This window comes from Misgurnus anguillicaudatus, chromosome 1 (assembly GCF_027580225.2).
Source record: "Misgurnus anguillicaudatus chromosome 1, ASM2758022v2, whole genome shotgun sequence".
NCBI classification, from domain to species: domain Eukaryota; kingdom Metazoa; phylum Chordata; class Actinopteri; order Cypriniformes; family Cobitidae; genus Misgurnus; species Misgurnus anguillicaudatus.
In genome coordinates this window covers 3561632-3574716 of record NC_073337.2, presented here as the reverse complement: position 1 = coordinate 3574716, position 13085 = coordinate 3561632, and the positions used below count along the sequence as shown (strand labels likewise).

General features: G+C 35.1%; 1 protein-coding gene across 3 annotated transcripts; it reads left to right on the top strand.

The window, feature by feature from the left end:
* Positions 1 to 1196: 1196 nt before the first annotated feature.
* Positions 1197 to 12063, top strand: tnnt2e (troponin T2e, cardiac). 3 transcript variants are annotated; one of them, XM_073853534.1, is made up of 15 exons: positions 1197 to 1326; positions 1633 to 1641; positions 2015 to 2035; positions 2155 to 2175; positions 2329 to 2352; positions 2992 to 3018; positions 3127 to 3148; positions 3240 to 3297; positions 5049 to 5165; positions 5331 to 5408; positions 5509 to 5622; positions 5800 to 5912; positions 5999 to 6089; positions 8517 to 8554; positions 11886 to 12063. In XM_073853534.1, exons 1-15 carry the CDS (start codon positions 1212 to 1214, stop codon positions 11929 to 11931), a joined length of 894 nt encoding a protein of 297 aa, XP_073709635.1. In that variant the 5' UTR covers positions 1197 to 1211; the 3' UTR covers positions 11932 to 12063. The 3 variants fall into 3 exon arrangements, with proteins under 3 accessions (XP_073709635.1, XP_055045619.2, XP_055045620.2); XM_055189644.2 differs by lacking the exon at positions 1633 to 1641; XM_055189645.2 differs by lacking the exons at positions 1633 to 1641; positions 2015 to 2035; positions 2155 to 2175; positions 2329 to 2352.
* Positions 12064 to 13085: the final 1022 nt, after the last annotated feature.

Genomic DNA, 13085 nt, shown 5'->3' with positions numbered 1-13085 from the left:
TAAATTAATCAGTTCAGACACTGGATACGTGAGGTCGATTTATGTGCATTGCATTGTTGGACGCCCTGTTTTGGTTGCATACTTTGTTGTATGTGTTTCTGTTTGATATATATTTTAGGCATTGCAGACAGTGTGCTTACTATGCACAGTACACATAGTTTTAGTATGCTATTCCAAACCTAGACTTCCATATCTAATCAAATGCCCTTCATTAATCTTATAATCAACCCAAAGTCATTTGTTCATCTTTGTTTTTCTTCTTTATTTTTTCTCCTCATCTTGTGCTTATGTAGGGAAGGTAAGCCAATGTGAGATTATTAAAGCATCACCAGCAGTCATATTCATGCACTAATCTTAATATGCTTTCATAAAGCAAGGAGCGTGTGAAGAGCGCATGCACTATTTTAGATTAAGATTGCTTTACTTTAGGCACAGGAGTTGGGTATGCTCTGTGCATGTCCAGAATGACTGTGGAATTGAATTAAATATATTGTTACGTGGAGTAAGACTCAGATCCATTTCCTATTGTCTCAAATGTCACCCCCACCCCTTGTGTGCTCGCCAACATAGTCTATTAAAGGAATAGTTTGCCCAAAAATAAAAAGTATGTCATCATTTACTCACTATCATGTTGTTACAAACCTGTACATTTATAAGAATTTTCTTAATTAAATAGTTTGTGAGCCCTATTCATTTCTTACAAACATTCCTCAAAATATCTTCCTTCGTGTTCATCAAAACAAAGACATTTATAAAAATTATGACAGAATTTTCATTTGTGGGTGAACTATCCCTTTAATATATAAAATATATTTTTGTTTCTATAGATTCATTTACATTATCTACATACGTATATGAAAGACATATTTTTATATAATTTTAGCCATTTGAATAAACATGAAATTGGCAATGATGTGATAAAAACACTATAAAATAAATATATATATATACATACAGTTTATTATTATTATGTTTGTTTTATTTCATATTAGTATACATGTATTTCTAATTTATCTTTAGTACAAAAATAAAATGCAGAATTTTTTCACATAAATTATTTATTATTATAACTTCACTCTGTTTGCGGTTGCTAAGCAACATACGTTTTTAAGTAATAGAGCTAACTATCAGTTGTGCGTCTTACATTTTTCCCATTTTAAGATGTTGGGTTGAGCTCAATGTTCTGACAAAAATGATTATGTGCACAATGAATGAATTGTCATAACTTGATTCAGCATCTTGATCATGCAAAGGCAAAGTACTTTGTAATATTTGCTACTAATCATTGCTATGTTCACACCATAGAGGAGGAAGTCGAAGAAGAAGGTAAAACCAAATTTATTTCACCTTTACCTGCATGCCTTTATAATTTTAAATTAACTTGGTTACATAATGAATTAAAAATTTGATTTAGTTACACGATTTAGATTTAGTAAATAATTAATTAAAATAATAATCGATTAAATGAATGAATGGTTGATTGTAACGCCCAGTTTCTCCCTTTAGACTGTAGATTAGTGATCAAAACATTTGAAATGCATGTAGTTAAGAGTTTATTCATTTAATTATTCCTGTAAGTTATTTACTTTTTCCCTTAATTCTTTTATATTCGTTCAATTTCCTCTCCTTCAGAAGTTGAAGGTAAATCTTTAAGATTTATTATTATATATTAACTTGTATTAATTTATGCACTCTTAGAAAGGATGTGTTAATTTTTGCACATCTTTTTGTTTTAAGCTTTTAACACATTACGTGTCATTTTGTGTTCAAATAAAACACAAGTTGTGTTTCAATAATTACACAGAGATGGGTGGATTCTGCACTAATGTGTTGTTTTAAACACATCCGTTCTAAAAGTGTGCACCCGTGCATTTATTTTTATTGTTTCAGTGATTTTACACTTTAGCTAATTTAACTAATTGAATAAGGGAGTTTTTTTATCACATTTATCATATTTGACTAAAGTAGGTATTGCATGAAACATTTTCCTCACACTTTTGATTCTTTTCAATAGTGCAGCCTCCACCAGAAGAAGGTAAATTATCAATCTTTAGCAATTATTTAGCCTACCTATGTTTTTTTTTATTATCTCCTAAACATAATTTTTCATTCAATAGTTAATATTTTTATTGCTTTATTTTATTTTCACGTTAGAACCAGCCCCTGAGGTGGAAGGTAACATTACCCAAATTAATTTTGTTAAAATGTTTTTTATGTTATTTCTCCAAATTCCTACTTTATGGATATATTAGTCAGCTTGTTTGTTATGAAAGATTTTGTTAAAGTATGTAAATACTATAACAACTAATAACTATCTCATCTATACAGAGGAGCCAGAACCTGAAACTGAAGGTAAAGCTTTTCATAGCTTTACATGTACTACCTTTGAGTTATTATTCCTTTAGTATTGTTTTATTGTTTAACTCATTTTTGGCACTTTGCAGCTGATTTGTGGTAAGATGTGCAGGGCAAGGCAAAGCTTTGCATCCGGTTGTTTCATGCTGTATAATAGCATGTGTTGTTTTAGTGAAACTGGGTGGCCATCACCATCAATTTCATTCATTGCGTTAACCTCCTGCCAAACTAATTCAGTAGATATGACACATGAATTACATCTTCATGATAAATAGCTCATTTTCATTATTTCTCATCATTTGATGGCGGTTAAAAGTAAATGTTTGTTTAAAACGGCATGATGTCTCTTCACGATGGAAGAGACGTGACATCATATTTAAAGTTTGCATGCTCGACTTCAATAAATGTGCTTATTTGTATTGCATGTGTGAGGATAAGGTCTGTCAGAACATTGGGTCGTCACAATCCACTGTGCATTGAATATTTTGGGACTGTTACCATGCAAACAGTAAAAAAGCCAAAACAGGATTGCGTGATCCCAATTTTTCCAGCTTACCGAAATGATTTGATTAAATAAATGTTGATATACTAAAGATGTAATTTTGCCATTTTCCATTCCTGCATCCACTATGACAGAAGCCCCTGCTGAAGAGGAGACCGCAGGTAATGATATACAGTAGACAAACAATATCATTGATTGTGAAAGACAAATTTGATGTGTGCTGTTCTCAGTATGTTTGTGATGATGACTTTCTACATTTTTCTTCCTAGATGAGTTGAAACCAAAGCCAAAGTACGTTCACTTATTCACTGCTTTTGTTTTGTTAAAGTCCATGTATTCAACACAAGGCAGTGTATTGATATAAGATTAACAATTGTTACAGGTTTATGCCCAACATTAGTGCTCCAAAGATTCCTGAAGGAGACAAGGTGGACTTTGATGTAAGTAAACTGAGCTTTATATTTTGAATTATAAAATCACCAACGTCGCTTTATTCTATAAAACCTATTTAGTTAAAATACATTTTCACTATTTTTTGTTAATAACATTTTTTTATTAAAATTATTATAAATTCAAAAAAATATTATAAATTAAAAAAAAAGATACTTTGGCATTATTTTATGTTCTAAACCTTTCCTATAAACAAATTTCACAAATATCCGCAGTTATTCAGATAATTGAAAATGTTTTGTTCTCAAATGTCAAGGTAGTACAATCACAATTATGGCCCTTTTATTAAGAAGTTAACAAGTAAATAGTAAACATAATATCACATGATCCAGTGGTCTTTATCGCTGAATGAAAAGTCTCTCAAATACTGAAAAATAGCCACTTTAATGTAATGGGTAGGCTGGTACACTCAACCAATGTAAAAAAATACTATTTTATCAAACACGTTGTTAAAAAGTATATTTATGAATTTGATATCAGAGGCAAAGCTTATACTGGCATCCAAATAGAAGTCAATTTATTGCAGAGGTCAGGTGGTGCAACCAGAAAGTCAGAGGGTGCAACCGAATCCCCCTAAAAAATAAAAACATTATGATTAAGTAATTTTAATGAGCTAATAATTTAACTAATAATTTTAGTTTTAATAAATGCAAGCTAAGGTTGTCTATAATTGTTGTTATAATTTTGTAAGAATTATTGTTCTTACATTTAAACACTGTATAAAGTAAAATAGGATCAACTTAAAATATTACTTCAATTGGTAACACCTAAAACTTAAGTTTAAAAATGCTTAAATATTTTAGGTGAGAACTTTTAAACTTCCATTTTTAAGTGTTACCAATTGTGTTACAAAAAGTACACTAAACAACTTGGTTTTGCAAGTCAATTCAACTTACAATGTTAAGTTTTAGCTTTAAAAAGTTGACATAACATAAAGTAACCTAAAAATGTGTTGATTTGAGAAAAAATAGCATCTAGTGGTGAGGTTGGGAATTGCAACCAACGGCTCAGTCCACTGAAAAACATGTTATCAACGGAGACAACTTTTAAGGGCCTTTAAGGGCTTCTGTACATGGCGGCACAAAATGGTGACTTCCACGTAAGGGGACCCTCGGTGTATGTAGATAAAAACGTCTCATTCTAAGGTAATAAACACATAATGTTTCATTATAAAAAGGTCTTTATACAACCCTGATAATATAGTTATTATTTTGCATTTCTGTCAAGAGATCCTTTCAAAAATTACACACTGCACCTTTAAGTAGAGCAGCTTTCACTTTTTACAGTGTAGTTCTCAAATGTTAGTTTTAAGTATTTTTTTCAACTTTAAACTGTTTTCAGGATTATACATTTAAATGCCACTATAAAATAAACAAACAATCTTTAAGACACAGGACGCGTATTAAAACTTATCTGGCAAATAGGCAATGATTGGTTGTACCACCTGACATTTTTTTCATATCAAAAATATTTTGGAAAAGGTCATTAAAATGGACAGAAATGTTGTTTAATAAACAAAACAATATGCGTTGCATTCTTTTTTTAAATACGTTTTTAGGAGCTTGTTTTGCCTTTGCCTGACACTGAAAAAGTGCAAGGTTGTGCATTGCATTGTGGCACATCTTGGAAAATGTAGTAGTGCATACAGACATTCTGTGCATACAGATAATGTGTTTTGTTTTATTCTGAACATAATCTGTGTGTTTTTATGGTGATAATTGTTTGTGTTTGTATGTAATAGGACATCCACAGAAAGCGTCAGGAGAAGGATTTAACTGAGCTGCAGTCTCTGATCGAAGCTCATTTCATCCAGAGGAAAAAAGATGAAGAGGAACTGATTGCTCTGGTCAACCGAATCGTGAGTCCCTCAAACGTTCATCTTCACACATGTTTGCTCTGAGAGACACTCCAAACATTATGGATATAAAGATCTGTCAGTATATATTAAACATTGGGGCATTGATTTGCAAAAAAATCAGCCTTTTAAGCATCATCTTTAATGGTTTTCATTTGGGACTTGCAGGAGAAGCGTCGTACAGAGAGGGCAGAGCAGCAGAGAATCCGTGCGGATAAAGAGAAGGAGAGACAAGCTCGTCTGGCCGTGAGTGACACTTCTTTTAGCCAATAGGAGACTTCGACAATGCCATGAGAAGTTGTAGAATAAAACATAATGAGGAGCTAACACTAATGCATCTCTACAGGAGGAGAAAGAGAGGAGAGAACAAGAGGAACAGAGAAAAAAACTGGATGAAGATGCCAAGAAGAAGAAAGCTCTTACCAACATGACGCACCAGTATGGAGGAATACAGCAAAAGGTCTGAATGAACGGATTGTACAATGAAACATTTGGTCCTAAAGGCATTTATTGAGTTATCTTAACCAGACGAACTATATCAAACTACCTCAAAATCATCAATTAATAGCATGTGAATATCAAGAGCCATAACTTGCTTACAACACCCCTGTATCAAACCCCATCAATCATCTTACAGGGAGAGGGTCGCAAAGGGGCAAAGAAACAGACGGAGAGAGAGAAGAAGAGGAAGATCTTGGCGGAGAGGAGGAAGCCACTCAACGTTGATCATCTGCCTGAAGATAAATTGAAGTAAACTGGATGCTTTCATTTGCACAAAATTTGATTCCATCATTTCTAAAATGGCGACTGATAAACCTTCTGATTGGTTCCCGCAGAGAAAAGGCCAATGAGCTCTGGCAATGGATGATGCAGCTGGAGGCTGAGAAGTTCGACCTCGGCGAGAAACTCAAGAGACAGAAATATGACGTAAGCATTTGACGTTTTTAACACAATCATTTAAGTGCCTGATTATGAAATAGACACATTCATCACCCTCCCCAATAAATCCTGTGCTTTCCCCTCAGGTTGGTTGACTAGTTAAAGGTGCAGTGTGTAAATTTTAGCGGCATCTAGTGGTGAGGTTGCAAATTGCAACCAACGGCTCATCCCACTGCTCGCACCTCACTTTTGAAACTCATAGAGAAGCTACAGTAGCTGCCACCGGAAAAACATGTCATTGTCGGAGACAAAAATGTTTGTCCGTTAAGGGCTTCTGTAGAAACGTGGTGGCACAAAATGGTGACTTCCACCCTCGTGCATGTAGATAAAAACGTCTCATTCTAAGGTAATAAAAGCATAACAATTCATTATAAAAAAAAGGTCTTATTACACCCATGACAATGTAGTTTTGTATATTATATTGCATTTCTGTCAAGAAATTCTTCTAAAAATTACACACTGCACCTTTAATATAAAATCATATAAATGAACACTCTACACTGCAAAATCCTGGGAGTTAAATTAACACTGCTCAGTGTTTATATAGGTCCACTCTCCAGAGTGTTAAAAAAGTAACACCGGAGAGAGTTAAAAGCTACAATCTGTGACTTTATTCTCTCTATCACCATCTCTGTTTGAAAACTGAAATTGCATTTTAGATCTTACTTGTAGAGTTATTTTCTTAACTTAGGATTAGATGTTGGCTGTTTCATTTAAAGTCACCATTATTGTGATTAGTGGTTGTTTTAATTGGACTCTTGAGTCTTAGTCTTAGCTTTTTTGGCTGTTATAATTTTCATGTGTTTAAAACATGTTTTTTTTTTGTGGCCAAAGAGGATACACTAGTGCATTTCTATGATTATAATGGTTGTTAGGATATACTTTCAAATAACACTCTTAAAAATAATTAATTTAGTGACTTCTTACTAGAAGTGTTTATTTCTGTCAATAATATGATACTATAGTATGATATACAGCTCTCTCATAGCAGTTTTTCATTCTGAACCATTTTTAAGCACTGACACTTACAGATTAACTGCAATATAACATAGACACTTAAACATCAAGAATCAGAGTATAAATCACAATGATGGTGACAGTAAAATGAAAAGCTTCATGCTGCAATGCATGCTGGGTATTAACAAATTACAAACCTCATCCAGAACTCCCAGAATGCACTGCGGCATGAATAAATAAAGAACTTATTTACCATATTCTTTGTCACCATTGTTGAGATTCATACTCCGATTCTTGATGTCTTTGTGTCTAGATTGTTCAGCGGTTAATGTTTTTGTGCATACTATCAAAGTATTTTAGAATGCCAAACTGCTATGAGAGTTCTGGACCTTGAATTGTAGTAGTTTATTATTGATAGAAAATTATGCTTCTGATGAGGGGGAAAACTATATTAATAAATCTGTTCATTAAATGATTATGTTTGACATTTTGTTTTAATCATCAATATTCAATCACACAATAACCTTTTCTTTGCTATAACAATGTGTTTTAAACACACTAAGATATAGCAGTTAGAAAAAACTAACATGCTAATAGTCAAGAGTCAAGTCCTACTAAAACAACCACTGATCACAAAAATGGTGACTTTAAATGAAACAGCCAACATCTAAACCTAAGTTAAGAAAATAACCCAAGTAGGATGTAAAAGTAAGATGTAAAATGCAATTTTAGGTTTCAAACAGAGATGGTGATAGAGAGGATAAAGTCACAGATTGTAGCTTTTAACTCTCTCCGGTGTTACTTTTTTAACACTCTGGAGAGTGGATCTATATAAACACTGAGCAGTGTTAATTTAACTCCCAGGATTTTGCAGTGTAGTTCATGTTGCAACAAATACATTTTATCTTTGTAACATTTATCACAATTCATTTTACTTTACAGGAACTCATTATTTAAAAAATATTTATTGTAAGTATTTGCTCTGCCTCTAAAACGACTTTTGGCTTGTGGCTATTGTCACCAAGTCCTCTTTATCAATCTTTCGCCTTCAACCACAAGTCACAGATCATACCATATATATAAGTAGAATGGAGTTTGCCAGTAAGAGTTCGAGTAGTAGCAGTAAATTAGTTCCCACTTTTGGAGCTGTTAACACAGGCGTCCATTGCATGCCTGTCTAAAACTGTGGCTTGCTTCCAGATGAATGTTCTCCAGGCACGAATCACTGAACAGCAGAAGTTGTAAGTAACTGGTTGGTTGTGAAACCTCACTGTTGTGTAGCCTGCTATCAGTAAGTGTGTTGTCGGTCAGATGAGTCTCGGGTCTGATCGATTGCCAGCGTGGGTGCTCATAGGTCTAAACAGGCACTGGGACTTCTGCACATCCTCAGGTTTCCATCGTGTTGTGTTATGTGTTGTCTTCTGTGCTTAGCAAGGCTTCCGTGTTTCTCCCTTACAGATCACTCAGCTACTCGCTAGAGTCCAAGATCACCAGAGGTAAGTAAACTGAGCCACACTGGTCACTTTCCCCTGGTTTCAAAGGTCTTTAGGTTAAGATGAAAGAAGCAGAGAAAAGTTTGATTGGCAGACCAAGATTAACCATTATTTTAGTAAACAAAAACCTAAGCCTGATGAAACTGTGAGGTCTTGACAGGAGAGAGCTCAGCATGTAATCCGGCTCAATCCTAGAGACAAAGGGGGAAAATTTTAGGATTGGGATCTTTACCATTAATCCTAATAGGGCCAGTTTAAGTGGCTCCTTCAGTTTCTACCGTACTGATAATCATATTAGACCTCGCCAACATGCTGAGGTCCATGCATCCCTAAACACTTGATGATAAATGTACTACAAATATATTTCAACATGATCTCACAAAGTTCCGCGGTATAGTCGCTTTTTTTTAGGGTTAGATTTGGTGTTTGCGTTAGTATGTCCTTTTTAGTATTGGTTTATACATTTTTTTTCTGATTTATTCTTTTATATTTTCCAATTTTTAAACAATTGTCGCCTGGCATTGTGGTTAGAGTTGGGTTTGGGTAAGGATGTCATTTTATGTAAATCTAACCCTAAACTGAAGTGACAATGGTAAGAAAGTGGGACAGAACAGTTGAGTGGCTAATCCGTGAGAATGCCACGGAAAAGTTAGCAAAAAATTCAGTGACTGTCCCACGGAAGTTCGTGAGATCAGGTTGATATATTTACACATACAATTATATTGATTGCATATGAGAAAGACTACAATGAATCGGTAAGTTTAAAAATATATATTGTGCCTCTGGAGATGGAATCTGTAGGGCCAATGAACTACATTAGGACAAAACAGAAGATCACAGTTGCATGAAAACCATTCAGCATCTTAAACTGTTGTGTTTGTATGTACGCGACTTGTCAAAAGGTTGGGAAACATTTACTTAATAGTTTATATTATTACACTTATGCAGAAAATAGTAAAGGCTCATCAAAATAATCAAACAAAAGTTAATAATGTGCACGCTGGGATGCTTTTAAAACTAAATTAAAGGACTTTCTCTATAGGGGGGGCACTTGTTGGCTACTTTGCTTGATTTTATCTGATAAGATAAATATATTTAAAATATATTAAAGTGGACATATAATGAAAATCTGACCTTTTCCATGTTTAAAGGATAATTCCGGTATTTAACACTTTGAGTCTCATTTCTGGTTTGTTTTGGATGAACTACAGTGATGGACACAGAAATTTTGACAATGGGTCGTGTCTTGACTTTTCGACTCATTTAGAAGCGTCTCTTGACTGCTTCAGAATGGAAGTCAATGGCCATGCACAAAATGTCATTAAAACAACACTTAACATTCATTTTCAAAACTGTACTACTCACCGAGTGGTTCGTGGTGTTCGTTGATGATTAAAAACAAATATATTGGCGCAATGTATGATTTCAATCCGTGTTATTTGCTATAGTGGAACTATTTTTTCAGATACCTCACAACCGCGTGTATACTTCCGCTCTGTATTTGAGTCTAAAGCATGAATGAACGTAGTCCAACAAACTGTAATAAAACAGTAGCATACTTTCAAAATCAAGTTTATTTATAACACTTACACCATAAACATCAAATTCCACACATCCAATATGTTTTTTTTCATCGGCAGAACAATAAAGAAGATATTTTGCAGAAACCCCGGTGCTCCGTCATGCAAGTCAACAGATCCGCACACTTTAAGAGCTAAAGCATATATATCCAATACAACAGTAATCCCCCATAACTCTGTGTGACATATTAACGTCTTGTGAAGCAAATCAATCAGTTTTTGCAAGAAACTGAACGTTATTTACAACATTATTAGCGTGAATACCAAAGCAGGAAGCGTATTTTCCATTCGAGGCGATCTCTTCCACACTGGTGCAGTTTGGTGGCTGTTGGCTATGGATGTTGGTCTCTCTGCGCCACCTATAGAGCGGGAGCGTGAAGCGCACTTCCTGCTTGGCAAAAGCTCTGCATTAACGCTGTAAAATATTTATATATATATTCGAATCTCAAAACTGAAAATCGAATGTCAACCCACGGAACGAATATTCAAATATTCTGGTCCAGCCCTACAAATATGGGAAAAATTTCTTCTGAGAGAAACCGAGTGAAAAAACAACAACCACATGTAAACAGTCCCTTTTCTGTTTCCCGGCGGCGGAGTGATATATCAGCGAGCAAACAGTCTTCCAAGAGAAGTCAATGGAATTTTACAAAATGCCAAATAAAACACGACAGAAACTGTATTTCGCTACACAACTTGTTTTTAATTATCAACGAACACCACGAACCACTCGGTGAGTAGCACAGTTTTGAAAATGAACGTTAAGTGTTGTTTTAATGACATGTTTGTGCATGGCCATTGACTTCCATTCTGAAGCAGTCAGGGGACGCTTCTAAACGAGTCGAAGACTCGAGACACGACCCATTGTCGGGGTTTCTGTGTCCATCACTGTGGTTCATCCGGAACGGACCAGAAATGAGACTCGGGGTGTTAAATACCGGAATTATCCTTTAAGTGTTATACTTGGGTCCCCAGTGCTTCTGTCAATGAGAAAATGTGAAAAAGATCAACCCAGTAACTTAGTTTTGGTAAACCATTCTCTGCAAGCATGTAAAAAAATTGAAATTTGGCTCCCCTTGTGATGTCAGAAGGGGATCTTATTATAATAATACCATCCCTTAATCTGCACTATCCAACCACGGCACTGAGATTTAGTGCAGAGAGAAAAAGAAAATAATTGACAGCACAATTGAGTTTCAATTTCAACAAACCACCATTATGGTGATCAGTGTTTGCATATCATCAGCTCATTTGCATTTAAAAGGACACACCCAAAAATGGCACATTATTGCTCACAACTACAAAGTGGCAATTCTAACATGTTATAATAAATTATCTATATGGTATTTTGAGCTTTAACTTCACATATGTACTCTGGGGACACCCCGACTTATTTTACATCTTAAAAGTCTTGTGAAATGTCCCCTTTAAATGTATTTGTAATTGCTATCAGGGGGAAATTTGTATAAATATATTTGTATGCAGAACATGTGTCAAGCGTTTAGGCAAAAACCTTTAGATCATTTGACAAGTCGTGTATGTTTGCATGTGTAACCTGCATGTGACATCTGCTATTTTGCTAACAGTCGTTTGTTATAATTTCACTTAAATAAAAAACAATACATGAACAAGGTAAACTAGTTTAAAAGTGCTATTTTTGTGTTTATAAATAATCATCACCTAAATTGTGAAACTATTTGATGTTACATAAGTCAGATTTAAATAGATTGCATTTTGTTATTGTTTTCTTGCAGTGCCAAAGGCCGTGGAAAGGGGAAGGTCGGTGGCAGGCTGAGGTAAACGTACAGCACGGGAAAGTACTCCGGCAATCCAGAGGATTTTGTCACCTTTGCAACATATTCAGATGTGATCATTATGAAATTATTGTGCTGTTCGACTGCATGTGTAGAGACAGTAAAGTGACATTGTTTACTTTTGTCGTTTTGTCTTTTTTTGGTATGTGGAGATTTAGAGAAATAGATATCCTCTGGAATTAATTGACAAAATATAATTTTTCACATGATTCACATTCACGTTATTAGTTTCACATTATAATGTTATGTCACATTATCAACTGATGTAGCATAGTGCCAGCGACACACAATGTATGTATGTCAAAACCATGTGCCAAATGTCAACTAGCATATGAACATAACTAGAAAAGATCATGGTAAATCATTTCTTATTGGAACTAACATAAGGTAATCCCCTTGACTCAGATTACAGCCATAGAAATAAATTGCAACTCATGTTCAGTGGAGTTTCTCTAGAGTTTACTTGCACGCTGCAAAAGAAACCACTTAGGCCTTATACAAATCACCACAAGAAGGTTCAATGCACACAAAGGGCCCAACAACACAAAACACAATTCAACCACAGGAAGGCTCAGCAATGCACACAGACACTAGGAAGCCCAAACAATGCAATGAATGCACACAAACCACCATTTGGAGGTCCAAGCAATACAAAACACACAAATCACCACAGGACACCAATGCACTGAAGGGCCCAACAATGCAATGCACACAAAAAAGCAACAGGGGGAGCCAACAATGCAATGCACACAAACCACCACATACAGGCACAACCATACAATACATACAAATCACCACAGGAAGGGTCACCCATGCACACAAACAGTCACAAGAGGGTCCAACAGTGCATTGCACACAAAAAGCAACAGCAGGACCCAATGCAATGCACACAATCTGCCACTAGAGGGCCCAACAATACAATTCGTACAAATCACCACAGGAAGGGTCACCAATGCACACAAACAGATACAGGAGGTCATGGCATGGCATTGCAATGCACACAAACCGCCTCTGGAGGGCCCAACAATACAAAACATTAAATTCACCACAGGACGTAGCAATGTAGCAATGCACACAAACCACCACAGAAGGGCCCAACAATGTAGTGCATAAAAACAGTCAAAGGAGGGCTTAGCACCG